This window comes from Colletotrichum lupini, chromosome 2, assembly GCF_023278565.1.
Source record: "Colletotrichum lupini chromosome 2, complete sequence".
In the NCBI taxonomy this organism is placed as follows: Eukaryota; Fungi; Ascomycota; class Sordariomycetes; order Glomerellales; family Glomerellaceae; genus Colletotrichum; species Colletotrichum lupini.
In genome coordinates, this window is record NC_064675.1 from 7,042,590 (window position 1) to 7,062,814 (window position 20,225).

Below are 20,225 nucleotides of genomic sequence, written 5' to 3' on the forward strand. Positions count from 1 at the left end.
GTCCTGTCCCAGAACACACAAAACTCATCGCCGCGTTCGGGACGCTATCGACGCGGGAGCACCGGATTGGCAATCTTCTACATACCGGTAACACTCTCTTCCCTCAACGCTCCTTGGACTTTTCCCACCCAAGCATCCACTCAGTACCACTTACCGCGGGTAGACTGCCACACTGCTACCATCACCAGCTAGGGCAGGACGCCAGGCAGAACATCCAGCCACTATGAACAGGCACGCCATATCCGAGAGAGGGGTACCGTCCAATCAGACGGCCCACGAGGCGGCTGCTAAGAAAAGAGCCGCTGGGTTCGACCGGAGTCGAGTTGGTGTGCTGACGGCGCGGCCCCTGTCCCACGACGCTGGCTATGGCCGTGAACATAGAATCGGTACATGATTACATGCCCTTCATCTCAGAGCTCAAGCTAGCGCTGCTACTGCTACTGCCACGGGTAGAGCTTCCCATTGGAGTTCGACCATGGAGCAACAGAGGCGGGGTCGATCTAGAGACCGATTTGCATCTCCACCTTTAAGCTCGTAGTGATATTTCCAATGGGGAAGGGTGCATGGAAATCATCCCCATCGAGCTGCGTTGCGGTCTGCATCACAGCCTCAGATGAGGCCCAGGAATCCCCCGCCCGTCTTATCAAGAGAACTTGTCGAATGCGGTTGACAATCCCCGGATCGTGCTTCAGTCATGAAAGTATCGCAACTCCCCCGCTGCTGCCCGTCCTCGCATAGGAGACCGACGTGGATATCTGGTGTGGATGTGTGGAGGACGACATCAGACTCCATTGTCCCTGTCATGCTCTTGCTTGATTGACTGCCAGGCCTCAAACCAAGCGGGCGTCGAAACCAGACCAAACTGGTTTGCCCGTGAAGCTCTTTTCACACATCTCCAGTACCTGCACAAAGGCGCAAGTACTCGAGATGGCTGGCGTGTAACGTATCCTACTACGAAGCTTAGCACAAGACATCCGCAAGCACTCCCCGCCTTTGACCGTCAGCTATACAACCCAACTCTCGTCCGTAGCTGAAGATCGGTTCCCCAGACTACCCCAGGTTCCCAGCCCCGGGGAAAAGTCAATGTTGAACAAGGAAAGGACCCTGAAAAACCGAACCCAGACTCAAACTTCCAGATTAGTCTTGATAGTGGCCAGGTTCAGTCTACCTCACAAAACACCCATGCCGTGCGTGAGTGTGTGCCCGTCCAGAGTTCGTCGACGAAACACACACACCTCCCCCTCCTAAAACGGCCAAAAGCATGCCCTTCTTGGTCTACCGGGAAGCCCCAAAAAGAGGCAAATCTGAATTGCCGTATCCTGAGATTGCCCCCTTTGCTCCATCCGGCGCCGCTCCGGGGAAAACTCAGACGCCATGACAACAGCGGTGAACCCAGCCGACCTCTCCGCTTCAGTGTCCCGCCACCACGTTGAGTAAGCAACAACCTCAACACAAACGCCTCGGACGATTTAGAAAAGCACCGGTTTGCGGGCGGCAGTCGACGCTCAAAGAAGGTCGGTGGCTTGAACCATTGTTCAACGTGGTATGGTCCTCGAAAGAATAACGTCCGTGAGACCAGAGGTCTCGTCTTAGCGCCTGGCCCGTCTCCCCGCTTTCTCCAAGCTAGACCTGGAGAACTAGGGACGATGCTGAAACGGTCTCTTCGCTGCTCTGTGCCACCGGACGCCGTGGAAATGCAAGGTCGACATGGCATGGCCAACTGGAGCTTCCACGTCGTTGTCGTCGCAGTGAAGGTTTGTGGGGTAGCGATGCAAGACGCTGGTTGGTCGATGGAAGATGTTGCCTCTGAATGTCGTCTCATCAACGGGCATGGCATTGCCTGGGAGAAAAACGCCCGGCTGTTTAGATGTTGCCCGCGGCGAGTCCTAACAAACCGCCATGCCATGGTCCTGTCCGGTCGCTCGTCATCCCCATCATGACTAGCGAATAGGTTCATCATGGTGTAACATCGCCATTGCTCTACACCCAGTCAGCCAACAACCAGTACCAATGGGGTGGCGACGTACAAACGATCTTACCATTACATTGCCAGCGAAGTCTTTTGCAGCAATGCTTCATGAAGTAAGCCGATGGCATTCTATATTGATGCCACCAGCGTCCCCGAGGCTGACTGCATGCTGTGGGCGTGAAACGGGCAGTAAGTAAACTCACCGACCTCGAGAATGCGGGGTAGTTAGATCCCCTCCCATTGGTACGGTGTAGAGGCATTGCGTCCTCGCCGAGCGGATATCAAAGGCAAATACTATGTTTCCTCACTCTAGGCGTGTTCTCTGTTGTGCAACATTGCCGGTGAACGTCTGGGCAAAGCCCGAAGATCGTGTGTTGGCTAATGTTGTGCAACATTCCGTCAAAGCAATGGAATGAGGCCATCCGAGAACCTCGTTGAGAACTTCTGTCGGAAGTAAAGGGTGTGAGTAGTGTGTACGAAGTCATCGTCTTCCTCAACCCAGTGCAGTATGATATGGCGAAGCTCGAGGTATTGCGTGGCGGCTAGGTTGTTAACTCTAGAGGGTCCAGATGGGAGCTCCCGTCTTACTGCCTCGTCGTGATACCAAGCGTTGCTCAGTCAAGCTTCTATATTGTGAACAGTGTGTCAGACGACCAGTTTCGCTTGATGACTGGCAAATCGGAAAAGCTTCCTGAAGATGCTGTGTTCCGAGGTCCCGACTGCTCAGACGGCCAGGATTCCGGTGCCACTTTCGAACGATATGAAAGGGAAAACGGGGTAAACACTTGTCATGCTGGGCTGAAAACCGTATCACGACATGTGTACACAAAAGCCGCACATATCTTGCTAGGGCAGATATTAATGTTGACGAATGGAATCCGTTGCCCTGGGCCATTCGTGCTGCTTGCCAAACCCGGCTGGCGTGTAGAATCCGACGTTGCAGGCTCAAAAGATCACTAGACCTCTCAGATCTTACAAGTTCCCTCGTCTGCGGTGCGGAAATTAGCAGCTCATGCACATTGCCGGCCTCATGGTAATGCTTATATCTCGTGCGCAGCCCATCGGTCTTCGGTGCGGCTTCGGCCAAGCATCCGTGGCCTGTATGGCAAATTGTAAATACCATCTTCGGATCGTTGGAAAAGCTTGGATTGATCGCTCCGGAATGGCGTAGGTATCTCTTCATTACGGCGTGCACGGCAGGAAACTTTCCGTGCGGCAGACGCCCTCGCGTGTTCTTGCGGCACGGTGAAGATGCTTCTGGCTAGGTAGACCAGAGTTGATAAAGAGCCTCATCCTAGATCGACACGGCGGCGTCCGCACGGTAGCAGGTGGGTCGCGGTTCCAGCATGGCACCGGCAAATGGACGAAACTCTATCTTGTAGATCTGTAGACCAACACCGTCTGAGCCTCAAAGGTGAAGAAAGATTGGCCAACCAAACGCTTGATTGGAGCTTCCGCATCCTCGAACAAAGTCCAGGCGAATCTCACCGCTATTTGATCGAGCGTCTGTCCAAGATAAGCCTGGGAGTGCAAATCCCGAGCTCTAGTAGCTTGCGCATGAGATATATCGAGGATGTTCCATTGTCCAATGGAACGTCGGCCACCCTCTTGAGGGATATTAGTTAGCCAAAACGAAATCCAGAGGCATCCACAATCTACAGAGGTGTAAGCCACGGTAGCCGCCAGTGGCGAGTCTCTTGGTCCGACTGCGGCGGCGTGGTGGGTGATGGCAAGTGTGATGGCTGCCCTAACCCCAAAACCACTTGTAATCTTGGTTTAGGGTGATGTTTGTAGTACATGTACATGGGGCGCAGCTACGTGTGGCTCGAGGCCACCGGGGTCAGCCACATAAGAGATAATTCGACTGAGAAGAGTGGCGCTTCCGACTCGATCCCCAAGGAACGAATACCTGGATAGGCAGATAGGCAGATCACTGGTGCCTATGCGAGCATCTTGTTGATGAGACGCGGGAGTGGCCTGCATCTCAAAACCAAGGCAAAGCCGCTACGTGGAAGTGCAAGCGAAATATTTCGAGGAGGCCTGCCGGTTGGGGGTCGAACCCCGGGCGAGAGGTACGCGTCCCGTCTTTTCGATGAAGCTCGAACCGTCTTCAGATTACACGGCGATCTTGGCTGCAAGGGATTGATCAAATATCAAGGAAGTCATCGACAGCCTCGAGTGCCGAACTGCCGTTATGCCAGATGCAGTGGGCTAGTGGTTTATTTGGCTAGATTGCGATGGCGTTGTGCGGTGTATGCGCGGTGAATGTCTCGGTAGGCCTCTACGAGGTCTCGGTGAAGAAGCGGTCAGAAAGGAAAGCGGCGGGAGCAAGTGCCTACAGCACCACGCATAGTGGTAAAGATTGTGTTTTGTGTGCCAAATGCCCAAACAATTTGATTCCAAGAGCATGCTGCATGTCCAGAACGCCCAGGGGAGGGGGTGAGACGACCGGGGTGCAGTTCACTCAGAGTTTCGCACGGCTTTGTCGATTGCCTCTCGTGTTCGGTCGATATGGCCATGCCATTTACAGATGCAATTTCCAAAGCCCAGGCGGGCAGGAGGCTCGAGAGACGTCCTGATGGGTTCCATTGGTGATCTAGAACTCTAGACGCATCCTAGAGGGGCCGTTGAGCGAGGGGGGGGCCCATGGGGATGCCTCTGAAGACTGCAAACCACCCATGCCGCGTCCATCTGGAGTGGACATGTAGCGACTCCATAGTCATCGGTGATCTCTGTTTGAAAAGCTCCGGTATCAAGACTGTACGGCAACCTCTCCGTCTCCGTCTCTATGTCCATGTCCATCTTCATCTCCATTGTCTACCGCAGTCCGACACTTTGAAGGTGAGGAAGCTGAGACTGCGCTCGTCCGGGGGAATACCGGTAGCTACTGTCCGTCAGTGGCCGGTGGCCGGTCATACTTCGTCCATCCCATTTCGAGGACCTGAACAGCCCCTCTTGACCAGACGCCGCCGGAATAGTGCCTGATGATGGACTTGTCGACAGTTTTCTCGCAAGTTGCGGGCTTCCATCGCGGCTCGCTAATAAGCCTCAGATAGAAGTGGATGCTACTGCTGAAACTGCGGGCTCTGGCGGACGCTCCTAGCGCACGGAAAAGACGCCTACTGCCCCTTCGCGCCCCTGTACTCCTCCTCTGGTCTCCTTAGTCTCCTTGGTCTCCGTGGTCTCCCCTGTAGAAAGGACGCCAGCACCCGCCTGAGGCGGCAACGGCACAAAGCTGGCAGCGTGGTTGGAGCAAGAGGCCGGCGTTGTGGGGGGCTGGTTAGGGGGGCCTACGGGGCTATTGTTGACCACTTTAAGCCCTGCGTACCGCTAAGAGCCCCAGGCGCCTAGTTCATGAGAGAAAGACTCGATCTTGCACGTTAATGCCCGATGACGGCTGAGGGCCGTGAAACGGGTCACTACGTCATTTAGCCCTTTCCAGGATGCGTAGCAGCGTAGGCACGCGCAACCCATGTACGAGTATCCGTAGACGTAGACGCAGTGAAGAGATTTCGTGCGTAGAAAATGGTGTACGCCCAGTGAGGATATCGACGGCCTGCCTCTTTTGCCCATGTTTGTGTCTCCCTGCCGCCGTGCCCACTGCCCCCATTCCCTTCTCCTGCGGGGGCACGACAGATGAGGAGAAAGAGAGAGAGAGACGAGATGGAGATTGGAGAAGAGTCAAAGACTCCAAGTTGAGAGCCACAGTACCCCCTCCCCCACTGAGGATCTGAACCTCCGGATATGGCAGCCAGATGTTGACGTGAAAGGACTCAAGGGATACAGTCTGAGCTTCTTCGGTGGATATGACCCGTTTGGTGCCCACATTCTTTCATGTTTGATGCAAGGTTGATGGCTCTTTTGGAAGTTGGAGCTGTAACTCAGGAGTGATGGGTTGAGATGAAGCCGACCGCAGTCCTATGTATCGAGTATGGAGTATCGACCGAGCCGAGATAATAAGCAATGGTACGTTGAGATCGCACCATGGGCCCATGCTGGCTTTCCCATCACCATTGCCTTGCTCATGCTGCCTTGCTGTCGTGCTGTGCTGACTTGCGGTTGGCTGTTTCCGGAGCAAATCCTCCTTAACGCTCCGCACTCTTGAGTCTTGGCAACTTTACGTGCAGAGTGTACCGAAGCCTGCGGGCATCAATTCCCGTCTCAGCAAACCACAGAATTCGGGAAGACTATTATTGTCGAGAGGACGGGTTCCCTGGACTTGAGTCTCACGCATCAACAGCCCATACTCGGTCGACACGCTGTGTTTCCCGGGTTTCTTCCAAGGAACTTTGTAGTCAGATGACCATGGTGGTGACGGTAATGATGATAATGCTGCTGTCAAGGACTTCCGAGAGTACAGATTGTGTGCCCTCATTTCCCATAAACCTGCTTCCTAAGTACTGGGACGTTTGTGTGTACGGAGTACCTATCCGTCCTTTGTACGCCATCCTCCTCTTGTCTCACCGGCACAGATGGAATGAGGTTCTGGGGCTGACACCGGAGATGGGGGCCAAAATTGCCAATCAGATCCTTGCTGCCGTCTTAACTGTGTATGTCGCGTTCTCGAACAAGAGGATGTCCTCCGTTCCCCAGTCTCATTAGTATAGAGACCTTTCTTCATCGGTGGCCCTTTTTGGCCCTGGCCGCTCAAGCGAGGGCCATTGAGAGGCCTTATCAGAGTAATGCCATGCCTGCATGTATGTAAAGGCCACACAACCATGGGTATCTTTTATTTTTTATTTTTTTTTAGTCTGATGGATTCAGCCCTCGCGTGCGAAAGTTGGCAGCATCCCGGCTCGTTCTGGCAGACTTCGTGCAGATCGGTGGGGCTCGTCATCGGTCGAGAAACGCCCAAGACCTCCATCGTCGTATCTGTGAGGTTGCGACGCATTCCGACTTGCGCGGCGAGGTACACCGGAGTGACTCGATTGCTTGACCAAGCACCGCACCCTCTTCAGAGACAGACCTGGAGCCAACGACGTGGTCACTGGTGAGAACAGAGGATGAAGCTATTGTCTCCGAGGCATATGCACCGTAACTCGGGCGGAAAATCAGGGTTGAACCTTCGCATGTTGCCTGCTAAAGGGCTCAAAGCGGCATCTCAAACCCGGAGGCTGCACTTGGAAGCCAGAATACCGGATTCACTTCGAGAATAGCATGTCGCTTCTGCTTCATCGATCCGTCCCGGTCACCTGGCATCATCCGGAGTCTCGTGGGGCACTTCTATTCGCGACCCACGCGGGTTGGTGCCTCCTTCAGCCGTTGCGTGGCACGGGAAGGGGGCGTATGGATACTAGACTGGACAAGTCTGGGTTCTGTGCCTGACGATGAACAGGGCGAACAGCGATATGTCTTGACATGTAGCCTTGAAATGGGACGGCGACGGCGAGGACGAAACGACACGTCTGTAATCGCGATTCCCCCCCACGGCCCTCACAAAAACGCACCTCGCCGTGATCGTTGATAGTGAAAAGTCTGGCACCATTTGTATCAGCTGGTGATGAATTGCGTCATGACTTGTACAAGTCATTCGAGTCGCCTCGGACGCGGGACCAGGCCGGTGCAGTCGAAATTGATCCCGTGAGCCTTCTGACAGGATCTTTGGGATACCCCCGCAAACAACCGTGCCCTCCGAGTTAAGACGTGGGATTTCTGCAAAGCTATCAAGTCTGACGATTTTGGGTTTGGGTCATTCTAGCTTTGTTTGTCCCGGATCTTGCGGGGCGCCCAGGCAGTTGCATCAGAGCCCGGATTCTAGTGCAGGCTGATTTACAGCTAGATGATTGCTGCAAAATGTGCTGGGAACAAGTAGGAATGATTCCAGGCAGGTTTTCTGGGCGAAACACACCGCTCTGGCATGATTCCTTCTTCCCCGGAGGCTTTGAAGACAATCAAGGAACCATGTAGCTGTGTATGGTCGCATTCGACGCCTCCTTCCTGCGACACGTCAAATGGGAGCCGGGCCCCGAGTTGAATGCTGTCGGGCGACAGCCTGATTGGCCAATGCAGATTCGGGTTGCACATGGTTTGGAGAACCCAGCAAGATTCTGAGGATAAAGGCGACTTGTTGGATAGCAGGCTGCTGTTTTCCGGGTTGGCCGTGACTCCTTCATGGCCCTTTCTCTCTTTAGCAGAGAAGACATAACCACAAGATTCCATTCATCTCTGATCTGCTTGATCTGTCGAGTGCGGTCACAAGCTGTGCTGCGAGGGAGATCCGGCTGTTGAGCTGCAGAAAATAGAAAGTGACCTAGATTCGAACTCTTCTATTTGTTCTCCCGCCAAAGGGACACAGACAGTGTTCAAGATCCAAAGTCCATACAACCACGTACTATGTTGGCGTTGAGACATGTAGCGCTGCAGTTGTGATTGGTTAAGGTCATGGGGCCGTTCGCCAGGCATGCCCCATGTCTGTCTATGTGCTCCGTATCCGTACTTTGCTCCCATGGGCTGAGCATCGCCTGGCACGGAAGATCCGGAAGCTGACGCGCGCCGGGAGCGACTCGGAAGCCGAGCCCTGGTCTCGTCGTCTACTCCTGCGCTCCGCCGGCTTCCTCCACGCTTCGTCGCCGAGTGGAGATCAAGACACAAACTCTAATTGAGGTTCCGTCCAGTCTCGACTCGCTCGCGACGTGGGATGCTTGGCCAAAGATGATGTTTGCTGGCTGGTTGCCAGCCTCACCGCCCCTTGATTTTCGATCGATGCTCTCGTCTCTTCTATGTGACATAGAGCTGACTCAAGAGGTTGAAGAAGCCCCCGACAATGGCTTCGACTGGGCGCCTCTCCAAAGTAGAGTGTTAAGCGTGCATCGGTGGGATATGGCCAGGTCTTTGCTTGTATCCTGCGAGCACTCGTTCCTCGCAGTTCAGTAAGGCGCAGCGCACCTGTAGTGGAACATACGAAAACAGTGTCTCTGTCGTTCGAAAGGCACGGTCGCCACACCTAGAAATCTACACTGTGTTCGCGCTGTCTGGGGCCTATCCAAACCCTCACCTTGTCCCGTATCCGATTCACCGATCGCTCGGGGCGTCGGGCATATGTGGCGCTCACTGATGCTGAAGACTGTCATTCATCACCAGATGATCTTCCGTCTCCGGTCTCCAGCGTCGATCGTAGAGCGAGATCTGACAATGGGATGTTCCCAGGGCCGAGGTGAGATCTCCGCATGTGTGTTCTTCTCCTCTTTTCGGTTTTCGGAGGTGCATGCGCTCGAAATCTAGATCAATGGTCTGACAATACCAACAACTCGCCTTTGCCTCGGGAGTGAGTGACTTGATTGCAAGAGTCAGGCTGGCGACATGGAGATGTCTGAAGTTACACTCCCTCCCTGAACCCCTGGAACCTTACATACGGGCGGTGTCTGGGAACACCAGGAGAAGTCTGTTGTCTGGGGAAGAAAACGCCACCTTGGACGCCGCCGCGCGGTAACAAAGAATTCGTGATACGCAGCAGAGTTCGACCATCGTTGCTCGTCTTTCCTACAAATTGATGCCGAGCTTTGGTTCATTCCATTTGAGGCCATCGAGCCGTCCCCAACGAAACAATGTGACGAATCAGGAGCTTTGCCAGGACCGGAGCATGAAGCTGAGAGGGACCGGGCCCACTAGGTGTCAGGCAAAAAATCCCCGGTGCTCCAAAGCTGTAAGAAATCAACATTGGATGATATGATGATCCTTGTCAACCATCAGACCACCGCTCATAGCCGGCGTTTCCCTGGAATGCGCATCAAGCATGTGCAAAGACAGAGTTCAAGGCCAGATTGCGTTCTCTTGATGCAATGTTGCAGCTTCGCATCTCGATACAGTCAGATGGATTATGATCGGTTCGTTGTTATCAAACGTGGGTCACTACATAGTGTCAGTCTTGATGGCGTGTAGTGTCGGCGATCATGGGGATAACTCTGCCGCGGTTGCGAAGCTCAAGCGAGCACGCGAGTTATCCGCACTGCGGTAGGGTAACGGGAACAGTTCGTATCCCAAAGCCGTTGACTACGTTTCTGCGTCGATCTTCGCCCAGAAGTTGGCCGGCCACTGCAGCTAGCTAGACTTCAGGGTCCTCTGCACATAAGGGTCGGTAGGGTCTCGTTGGATTAGGGGACCTATTGCGGAGTAGGAAGCTAGACTGCGTGCGGTGAAAAAGCGCCATCCGCCATCTCAAAAAAAATGACAGAGACGCCATTGTAACATGGAATGTGTGTCCTCAGATCATCGCCTGATGCTCGGGATGAGGTTAGTCGACTCGGGTTGCGTCTCGGGTCCGCTCTCGGAACCAGGTTCAAGGGACCCTTATCAGAAGCCAAGGGCGCAGGATGAACCTCAGTCTCTTCGTAGTCAACATCAGATCAGTTGATGTGACAGGCGTGTGACCTGGGGCTAGCATTCAACATCTCCATTGTATTTGACGCAATCTCTTTCGTCATCCCGCAGGGTCTTGTTGGTTTCGCTACCGTAGTTGGCTGAGCAGGTCTCGTACATTGTGCAAGCTCTACGTCAGACCGAACGAGTTCCGTAGAGAGGGAATTGAAGCGAGGCAGGTCTGAAGATCGAGCGATGGTAGGAGGGATGCCGCACTCTGCTTTGAGCCGTCAACTACGGGCCGTCCAGGTATCCGGTCGGTCGATTGACAGACGGCCACCGAACTGCTGATCCCCGTGTACGGATACTGACATGGCAGCCGGCCTAGGTTGTAAGTGTGCCCCGCCATCCGGCTCCCGATAGGTGTGGCTTGCACAATGGCTTGCGTGCTTTGCTCGAGGATTGCTGCTTCAGTGACGGGCGGGCCACGATGAGATCCTTGTTGAGATGCCATGAGCAGGGGCAAATTTAGCATCTTTTGATGGGCGACTAGGTGAGGGTGGCAGGGGCCACCTTGACTGCGCAGCGAATCAGGGGTAAGCGATGTGCGTTTTGGGCATCTCGGATTGCGACTTCAAAGATAACGAGACGCGGTGAGACGTGCCCGGGAGGTGTCGTTAATCCAGAGGCGCAAGGCGTGCCTGGGTGATGGCACGCAAGCAAGCAAGCAACCGCGAATTTTACCACGGTGTGCAGCATAGAGGCGCTAACAAGACGCTTGGCTGCGAGATGCAGCCCCTTGAGTCGCCGGCCACTCTTAGCTTTGTGCTGTGTGCGAGTTGTTGGTGTTGGGTGATATCGTTCGGGTCCCCTATCTCCAGATTTCTTGCCAAGATGATCCGGCATCTATTGACCGTCGAGGGGCCAAATTGGGTGAAGGTGAGCGTTGGGCGATGACATCTGTCAGAGTGAATGCGTGCGATTGCTAATCAACGTCCCATGCCATACAGTGGACACTTCGCTTGAGAAGATGATAAGAGAGAAAGTGAGGGGCAATGGGCCAAGGGCACCTCGCGCATGTTTCCCCAGAATGCAAGCTGTGAGTAATAGTTTGACACATGCGCTGATATCCATAAGAGACGAGATTAAGAGCGAGGTGGATTGTCAGTTTGCGTGATCCGACGAAGGCTGAAGCGCAGCCGGATGGAGCTCTTGGTGAAGCCATTCCCCACCAGAGAGATCCTGCCATGCGTGCCATGGCGCTTTCGAATGTCGATGGGCGTTCTGCACGAATTTGGAAGGGGCCAGTGAGCATTTGCATCGTTCGATACCCATGTCGTACACCCTGGGTCTGGGCGAAGAAGTCCCCGAAAGGCCGAAAGCTGATTGACGATGCCCTTCTGTCTTCAAACCGATTGTGACAGAGGTAGCTCTGTGAGAAGCTCAAGTAAGTGAAGGGGCTTGACTGGACCTACGGCGGTGGCGTACGTGGGCTTCTACGCCTCAAGCGAGGCCATGCAGCTCAATGACTGGTCCTCAGCCCCTGCGGCTCCTACTCGTCACAATGGCCGGAGCCATGCCTTGCTGCATGCCGCTGGGTGCATGCTGTGAGTGCTCGCAGTCGCAGCCCCTACTCCGTACTCCGTACCGAATGTGAGCATAGAAGTGGATGCTGGATGTAGGTACTTTAGGTATGTGAGTGGGAATGGGGAGCATGGGCCAGTGGAGATCCGTACTCCGTCCGTTCAACTGGATGATCTGAGAAAAGGCTGCATTTGCGCACAAGCCATCGGCTGAGGGAGACGAGAGGCTGCCTGGCAATCCAAAGTCCAAAGGCGACGACAAGACCGAGTATTGATTTCTTGTTGTATTCGTAGTGGGGTTCATTGCTTGCTGGACAGAACAAAAGTCATGACAAAAGCCACCGAGTGTTGCACAGCGCGGAGACTGGAGATTTTGATAGGTCCCCGCCCGAAGCGGTACAACGGCTAAATTGGATGCACCTCTGGCATCCGAAAATGCGGCAAGATCGTGTGAAGGTTGTCGTTTTTACGGTACTGCTGACCGAGACTTCGGCGCCTGGGCCAGAGATTGATCCGGTGAAGACGGAGGTGGTGAGGGAGGATGCCCGTCCAGTGGCCCCGGTGCCGGTGTTCGGATCCAGAGGATGGCACATCAACCAGATGAGCAATGCTCGGGATTCGTAGTGGCGGGCGGGCTGGGCCGCAGACACCCAAGGGTCGGTTCAAGCTTCAAAGCCGCCGCGAAGTAAGACGACTCTTGGGATGACGACGGCAATATATTAGAGTGTGGCAGAACGAGCTTGCAGTGGTATGGCGGAACTCTCCAGCTGCAACTCTAAAAGGCCCAACGTTTGATGCATCATACCTACTACTGGATGGACGACTGGCGTTGAGTAGAAGAGTCAGGGTTTCTAGGGGTCGAATACCAACTTTGGTTGGGTGCGGAACCCGGTCTTGTTGGTCAGGTCGGAATGATGTAGTGAGGGTGAAGGCGTCTGAGAGTTCAATGGAGGAAAATTCTAATGGGTGAAGTTGCTTTGATACTACACATGATGGAATGTGGTGATAGGATGGCTGTGAGATGGGTGCGTGTAGTGTTAATTCGATTCTGCGATGATTTCAACTGATGTCGAAGACAGCTAGTCCTAGTGCGCCAACGCCTTGTTGCGTTTTTCTGCATGCTTGGTGCTTTGCTGGGCATTGTTTGAAGGCATTCCCTGTCCTGAACAGTCCCACCTAGACTGTATCGACGGTAGTATGTAGACTTTGGTGCAGCAGCAAGCAGCTGGTGCTATGGTATTGGCTGGCATGTAGAGGTGACACGGTACCGACGGTAATGGATATGGATAAGCATAGGAGCAGTGAGCGGCATCTCCGCGCACCAGAGAGAGTGCAAAGGAGAGTCCGTGCCGGTGAGGTCCGTGAATGAGCGATGGCTTGTGGTTGTGGATAAAATGTGGATGTGGGTGGAGTGCGGTCGGGGCGGGCGATGTGATGTTGCAGCGGGAATTGACTTCATTCTCACTTTTTTTTTTTGGTGGGGGAAGAAACCTCAAGGCTCAAGTGTTTCCTGCCTTTCTTTGGTGAGTTTCTTTTTTTGGTGGGGGGTGGCCAGACTGAGTCCATCGGGTGGGGGGGGGGACCCCCTGCTCTTTTCTTCCGTAACTGCCCCTCCTTCCCTCCTTCCTCTTCTCTTTTTTGCGATGACAGCCTTGGGTCCTCTTGGGTCCTTCCCACGATACCGCCTGCTGGTTGGTCAGTCGTGTTTCCTTCCCTCCTTTTCGGTAAAAAAGAAATGGTACCGGTAAACCACTCCATTTCCTTTAGTCCTTCCTGCTGAATCATCCCCCATCCCGTCGCGTCGTCGTCTCCGCGTCTAAGTATGTACATAGATACGTACTCCATACTCCATCCCACTTGCTCCTCCCCCGTCGTCTCCGTCCTTTCCCAAAACACGGGTGCGGTGGATGCGGGAGGTGCGGTGCTGCGGCGACTCGCGAGGGCAAGAGTTCCAGGCCAAAATCCCATCCCAACGGCCTGCGGCCTGCCCCGGTTTCCGGTCCCCACTTCTGAAGCGATGAATACGGATTCAGATGGATTACGGAGAAAGTGAATTAAAAAAAAAAAAAAAAGGAAGCAAAAAGCCCGCAATGCAGATACTTCGTCGACGTTGGAAACCAACATACGCCGCAGTTATCAAGGCGTCAGACACATCATCTAACAAAATAACCCTGGTGATCCAGCGTCTGCCCATCCAGTGAGAATTGTTGCCGACAGCTCGGGCCACTCTGAGAATACGCTCCGTGCGTGTTGTGTTGTTGCTGTCGCTTTCGCGCTTCGTCTGTTCTTTCTGGGGCAATACCTGAGCCGCCAAATGCCCATAGCGGTGCCTGCTCTTACCCCAATCGAAACGTACTTTGCAAGGAGCACGAATTATTGCCATTGGCGAGACATTTTGTGAGAAGCATTTGCCTCTCAGTGCTCCGCTCATCGCCGATGCTCAAGGGCAGCCCAACAGCATCAGCGAAGAAAGAGTCGTGTCCAAGAGAGCGGTGACAGTAACACAAGCAAAATGCATTGCTATCGCCATCGCCAATGCAACCATCAGCAATGGCAGCGCATTATAGTGCCACAATGCATCTGCGCCATTTCTGTGACGACTCGGGCGACTCATTCACACGTAGCAGCATGCTGGTCTAGGAATCTCAACCCTCGCCCAGCCGTTTCTTGGCCGGAATGAGACATTTTGACGACAAAAAGTTCTTCACGCCGTTGCCGCCAGTATGGAGCGTGGGAGCCAAAGTCTCTAATCAGAACGAGATGTGTCAATTGGCTCTCGATGCAGGCAGTCGCTCCGCATACGGGACTATAGGTAGTCAACATCTCGTAGTTGCACTACTACCGTCAGCGTCGGCATCAACAATGTCTATGCCATCCATACCAGGCGCCGGTAGGGTAGCTCGTGCCAACGGCCACCATCGATAAAAGCTGATGCCGGCATCGGTGTCGTTGCTATCGCCAGCCCTAGTCCAGCTGCAACCTGTGGCTGACAGAGCGACTGACTATTCGTACCGCTTCTGACACACAATTCCCTGGATTCATCAGTCATCAGCGACAGAGCGGGTCGGCGTCGTCTTAGCGCTTCCAAAGACACGGCGCAAACAACGCACAAACGTGCCGTCAAAACTTAGCCCGCACCCAGAGAAAAAGATAGTGCAACAGGTATTGTCCGACACTGACTCTGACTCTTCTGCCTGTCTTGTCCCTGGCCTGCTTCTGCTTCCCAGTGCATTCCAGTAATGGTAGATCGGCCCCCAAAGCAATAGCATAGCCAAAGGAAACGAAGCTTTTCGCAGGAGTGTTTGATGTTTGTCATGGGTTCGGCCTTGTTGAGAATAGTTCCAGAGCAAACTTGCGGGGACAACCACTTTGGATGGAATGTGGGAAAAGGCTGGAATGTGGACCGAACTGGTATCGTTTTTCTCCTTTACCAGTCTTCTTTTGCTTGTCCCTTCCTTGTCCTTCACATCCATGTTCCCATCCCCCATCTTCGTCCAGTGTCTCGAGTGTTGGTTCCACCATTGGTTCTGCCTCGTGTCGCCGTTGCTTTCAGGCGAGGACCCGGGGGCATGGCCTTATTTCGCTCCGTTATTGTCTGCGGACGGGCGCCGGCCGATCAGATCATCAGAACGGGGCCGCAGGGGGGGGGGGGGGGCAGATTCTGGAGCCAATTCTTTTTGTCTTTGCTGCGTATCAACGGCGGGTCAAGTTTTCCCAGAATCCCCAGGTGGGTTGCCCCAATCATTGATAAAGTTCGAGCTGAGCAGGGCTTAGTATCGATATCGAACGCTTGCTCGAGTCGTGGCCACGTCCATCCTTCCACGACGGCAACACTCAGTGTCTTTTGAGAACCAGGCTGGCGGTGTAATTGGAGAGACAAAGCATAGGGTGCAAAGAAGGCATGCTGACAGTGAGACGCGACCGAGACGCGCCTCGCCCGACACGAGTCTGATTGACACCCTCCGTACAAAAGACATCCAGTCAGGCAGCCAGCCTAGTGGCTTCGAGATTCATGATAACGTACGCCATAAGGATGGAAGATATCGGTAAAACGTCTCTGATAAGACGAGGTGGTCGAGATAAGGCCAAACGTTTGAAGGTGATGTAATGTGCGGCTTTGGCTATCCGCCGATATGGATCGTGGGCCGAATCGGATAGAAAGGGAGTGCTAGCGACCCGAGAAATCGTGCACCCGTCGTGGGCCACACGTCGTGGTGTGGCTGGATCGTGAGTGGGAGAGGGAGTGGGAGTGAAGTGTTGTTTCGACGAGGAGTACCTCTAAGGACAGCTCCTCTCCCCCACTTAAAAACTCACGATGCTTTGCGTCTTCGCCTTGGAGCTGCGAGGCAGGCACGCACCCAAAAGAGGCAAGGGAAGCAAGCTAACTGCCCAGTCAAGCGAGAAAGAGCGGGCGAACGACGCGACGACGATGGTAGGTGCACCTGCCGCCAACGACAATTTCAATCAACAATGACATCATTCTTTCCTTCGACCCAAACTTTTACGAACTTTTTTCACCGGATCTTTTGCGCCTGAGAGTTGGGTTCCCCATCCGTGTGTGTTCCAAACGAGCATCGTGAACTGACCGATAATGGAAGCTTCCTTGTACTGGGGGGATAATACCTAGATCAGGTACTGGGGGGAATGGTTGGGGCTTGTTTCGTCTATTACGAGACTGCCCTGTCCCTTCTATGGCTTGTTCTGGGTGTCGCAAGCAGTGCGCGCGGGCAAGGACTTCAGTTCCGGTCCCGGGCAGACAGGAAGGAAGGGACAGGGCAAGGGCAGGTACATACTTGTAGAGGTAGGGCAGGGCCATTGCTTCCAAAACGTGAACCCATGCCTTCCTTGCCTGCCTCAGTGCCTGCCGTGCCTGCCATTGCTCGCCTGCGGCCTGCCTGCGCCGGTCTGTGCCTGCGTCTTCGCTTCTTTCTTTGCGGCATGGGCCTGGGCTGCTTGGCCTGGGCTGAGCCGACTGGGGTCGGTCGCTGGTGCCCTCTGCCCGTGTTGAAAGCGACGTGGGGCCGTGTCAAGTGTACAGTGCCGAAGGCAAGCGAGAGCTGGGAGAGGAGGGAAGGCACGCACCTCAGACTTTGCAGAGAGAGACAAGAGGGCGCCATAATCTCCGTCCCCGGCACGATGACGATGGAAACGGCATTCTCTCATACCAGCCGCCCTGCCAACAGTGTCTTCAGTACGGGATGAGGTATGCCGCGGCATGGCGGTCACTGATGCAAACGAGATTCGAGACATGGCGAAGCTAATTGAGAACGATCAAGACCAAACGGCGGCTCGATGGTCTGGGGTAGAATCAGCTAGAGCAAGCAGAGAGGTGGGAGCATCACCAAGCACGAAATACAGTGCTACGGATACAGACTGTTGAGGAAAAGGCTAATACAACTTCAAGGAGGCAGGTATGGGGTAGTGCCGGGCCAACAACTCTCGAGACCAATGTCCGGCTGGAGCCGCAAACACTTTGATCGTCAACTGCCTCAGTCTTCCAACCACCTGCGAACTTGAGCCGACTGGATGCGTCGCCATGCTCTGCTAGGCGGCGGGATGCCAAGTTTAGACACTCTCTCCGTCCCAACTCTTTTCGATTTGTCGGTCGATATTGGAACGAGACAAGAACGGACCTGTTACTCTCGACTCCCGCACATTGCGCCAAGATGTATACTCTCGACAATGTATCAGTGTCGACTGCGGATACGGATAGGATAGGCCAATAGCTTCTAAGGGCATGATTCCGGCATGAGCAGTTCGATACCAATCTGACAACTCTCAACGTTGCATTGCTCTCCAACTTCTTCTTTGGCACCTAATGACTGAGACGGGAATCGAAACCTCAGGCCATTCTGCAGCAGTGGTGTCGTACAGACAAGCTCCGACCCCAAATTTACTCTACCTGATAGAGTACGGTTACCACTGTCGAAGCTATCGAGTCTTGAGTCTCTTGAGAAAGAGCTGCTGCTGCGGGTTGTTATGCTCTTTGATGAGAGAATGATGGGACCATGATTTTACGCAGTATGGCAGTATGTACGTAGTACGTATATCAGCACCAACGCTAAATGGACTAGAAACCCTGTCCCTGCTCCTGCCCCCGGTCCATTTCTTTCACCTTTGACCCAGTCGGTACGTTTTTCTCTTCATCCCTGCTAGCGCATCTTGAAGTTTTCCACTCCTTTTTTTTTTTGCGAGAGAGAAGGAAGCACCCACCCGGGATCCGTACTGTCCTATCAAAGATGGTCTGCTCTGTATTGCTCATTAGTCATCCCGGTGGGTTCTTTTCTGTACTGTGTGTGGTCAGGTTGCTGTGGCTCAACTGCTCTGCCACTTGCTTCCCGTCACTGCTCAGTCTACCTTACCTTACTGTGTAGGTAGAGGCCTTGACCGAGAAGACGTGTACCACCACCACCACCACCACCACCACCACCACTGCAAACCAAGAACCAAGAAACCAAGGCGGCAGCATAATCAGACCGGACTGCTTACTCCTCCCGTCCCGCCCCTGCTACAGCTTACCTTACGAGCCGACGGAACTTTGGCTTCCTCACCTTTCCCCGCCTGTCCCTGCTCTCCTCCAGCGACTTCATGTTTCAACCTTTGTCCGCTCCCGGCACCTCGCACTGCGCGTCGTCGCGGCATGGATTGGCTCAGCATTCGCATATCAGTACGGAGTACGGAGTACGGATAGGCGTGCCAGGGATGGCTAGGCGTGGAGATTATGGACATGACAGGCAGGGTGGGGTGAGAGGGTGGATGGCCAGGGCCCGGTCGGTCATCGCTGATCTGATCTGACTCTACCGGAAACCTCAACGTCCTTCCTCCCGCACCCAGAAACCCTCGATACCGGAGGGGGGACGGCCTCAACGGTACCGGCCGGTAGCAGCCATCGATCATTGCGGGAAGGAGAAAAAGGAGGGGGAAAAGATGGAACAGACATTCAGAGAGCGATGATTGTCTTGTCTCTCATCCCACCTCCCATTTGACATCTACCGTGAGCAAAAGCTGCCGTGCTCATCTAGAAGAGATTCTGCCCGGTGGCCAAACACCCATGCATCCATCTCACACATGTTTCTTCATCCGTCCAAGGAAATACATACCTACTGGTAGGGTAGGAAAGGAAAGGCATCAGCCAGATGCAATGCGAACTGGGCGACTTGCAAGACCAGGCCTGGAGTCCACCACCCGCATCTTCAAGCCTCCCAAGCCAGCCCGCCGCCGTCTCCGCCTCCGCCTCCGCCTCGGGCTTCTCCAAGTCTTGGGCCAGTTGCCAATCTACTGTACTGGGCTAAAGTGTGGCAGAAGGGGCTCCCGGGGAGGCGAAGGAGAGACTGAGAAGCAATACCTACGGGTAGGTAACAGAAAGGGAGGGAGGGCGTGACTGCAGCAAGGCTTGCCAGCGCCTACAGAGAATTCAGAATAGGTATGGATACAGAACAGATGCTCGCTCTGGCTTTCGTTGGCGCTCTTCTGCCATTCTTGCACCACCAACATGACGCCAACGCCATGCCGTTTTCTCTCCTCTCAGGTTCTCACTTCTCCATGGCCAAGATGAAAATCCCCACGTCCAGATGATACAAGACGGTCAGTGTCAGGTAGCTTGCAGCGGAGCATTCTTGTCGTGTTGTGCGTGTCGGCCCCCTCCACCTGTCTCCATGGTGGACGACCAACAACGGGAGAAGCAGCAAATGGTGTTGGCGGTGGTGATGGACGGACATGCAGGATTTAGTTGCCATGGATCGTCAGCAAGCTCCCCCAGGCAGGATACCTTGCGGCCTCGGGCATGTTCTGCAGACGGTACTTTGGAGACGTTGGAGTACCCGAGTGCATCTTCTGCATCTTGTACATAGCTATGGATGAATTGATGGACGAATGAATACAATGAGGCAATCCAAGCCGGGTCGAGTGCCATGCCACAGCAGACAGGCAAAATGATATCCGTACCGTACCCAACTGATAGGTACCTATGTTCAGTACTCTCTCTGTAAAAGGGCAGTCCTCAACGCAAGCAGCAATTGTCGAGCCCAAAGCCCATGGCCCAAAGCCCAGCCGGCTTGCCGTCTCCGTGCCACCATCCCACGCAGCGTCGCCTCGTCTTGTTTAGTTTTTTGCTGGATGGTCGCTCTTTCCTAATTTTTTTTTCCTGCTCTTCCTTTCTCGGTCTGGTCTGGCGGGCCCCACACCCCGTCGCCGCCGCGCTTCTTAGCGTCGAATCTTGCTCCAGCCACACCCCAACCTTTTTCTCTCCTTCCCTCCTTCCCTCCTTCCCCCGGTGCCATGAACGAAGTAAGTACGTACTCCTTGATGTACCCGCTTTTTGTTGCTCGCAGCAGCTGTGAGGTGCAGCAGCAGCAGCAGCTGTGCGCCATGTTCCTCGC

General features: G+C 54.2%; 5 protein-coding genes across 5 annotated transcripts; 3 read left to right on the plus strand and 2 right to left on the minus strand.

Annotated features, from left to right (window-relative positions):
- Window positions 1-1,374: 1,374 nt before the first annotated feature.
- Window positions 1,375-2,166, plus strand: CLUP02_04465 (uncharacterized protein; the record flags this gene model as incomplete). Its single annotated transcript, XM_049283477.1, has 3 exons — window positions 1,375-1,433; window positions 1,628-1,754; window positions 2,059-2,166. 3 exons carry the CDS (start codon window positions 1,375-1,377, stop codon window positions 2,164-2,166), a joined length of 294 nt encoding a protein of 97 aa, XP_049140620.1.
- Window positions 2,167-6,472: 4,306 nt separating this feature from the next.
- CLUP02_04466 (uncharacterized protein) lies at window positions 6,473-7,609 on the plus strand (the record flags this gene model as incomplete). Its single annotated transcript, XM_049283478.1, has 7 exons — window positions 6,473-6,561; window positions 6,626-6,666; window positions 6,734-6,848; window positions 6,911-7,003; window positions 7,064-7,275; window positions 7,334-7,372; window positions 7,437-7,609. 7 exons carry the CDS (start codon window positions 6,473-6,475, stop codon window positions 7,607-7,609), a joined length of 762 nt encoding a protein of 253 aa, XP_049140621.1.
- A 1,011-nt stretch (window positions 7,610-8,620) lies between these two features.
- On the plus strand, window positions 8,621-8,842 carry CLUP02_04467 (uncharacterized protein; the record flags this gene model as incomplete). The annotated part of the gene is made up of 1 exon (XM_049283479.1): window positions 8,621-8,842. The coding sequence occupies one exon, from the start codon at window positions 8,621-8,623 to the stop codon at window positions 8,840-8,842; it is 222 nt and encodes a 73-aa protein (XP_049140622.1).
- A 3,856-nt stretch (window positions 8,843-12,698) lies between these two features.
- Window positions 12,699-13,815, minus strand: CLUP02_04468 (uncharacterized protein; the record flags this gene model as incomplete). The annotated part of the gene is made up of 5 exons (XM_049283480.1): window positions 12,699-12,782; window positions 12,837-12,861; window positions 12,946-13,311; window positions 13,496-13,532; window positions 13,590-13,815. The coding sequence occupies 5 exons, from the start codon at window positions 13,813-13,815 to the stop codon at window positions 12,699-12,701; spliced, it is 738 nt and encodes a 245-aa protein (XP_049140623.1).
- Window positions 13,816-14,492: 677 nt separating this feature from the next.
- Window positions 14,493-18,744, minus strand: CLUP02_04469 (uncharacterized protein; the record flags this gene model as incomplete). The annotated part of the gene is made up of 19 exons (XM_049283481.1): window positions 14,493-14,593; window positions 14,684-14,820; window positions 14,874-14,973; window positions 15,028-15,214; window positions 15,279-15,393; window positions 15,636-15,779; window positions 15,872-16,067; window positions 16,162-16,186; window positions 16,234-16,289; window positions 16,357-16,842; window positions 16,926-17,020; window positions 17,074-17,159; window positions 17,222-17,522; window positions 17,663-17,699; window positions 17,768-17,831; window positions 17,904-17,988; window positions 18,057-18,096; window positions 18,215-18,328; window positions 18,399-18,744. 19 exons carry the CDS (start codon window positions 18,742-18,744, stop codon window positions 14,493-14,495), a joined length of 2,715 nt encoding a protein of 904 aa, XP_049140624.1.
- Between the last annotated feature and the right edge of the window lie 1,481 nt (window positions 18,745-20,225).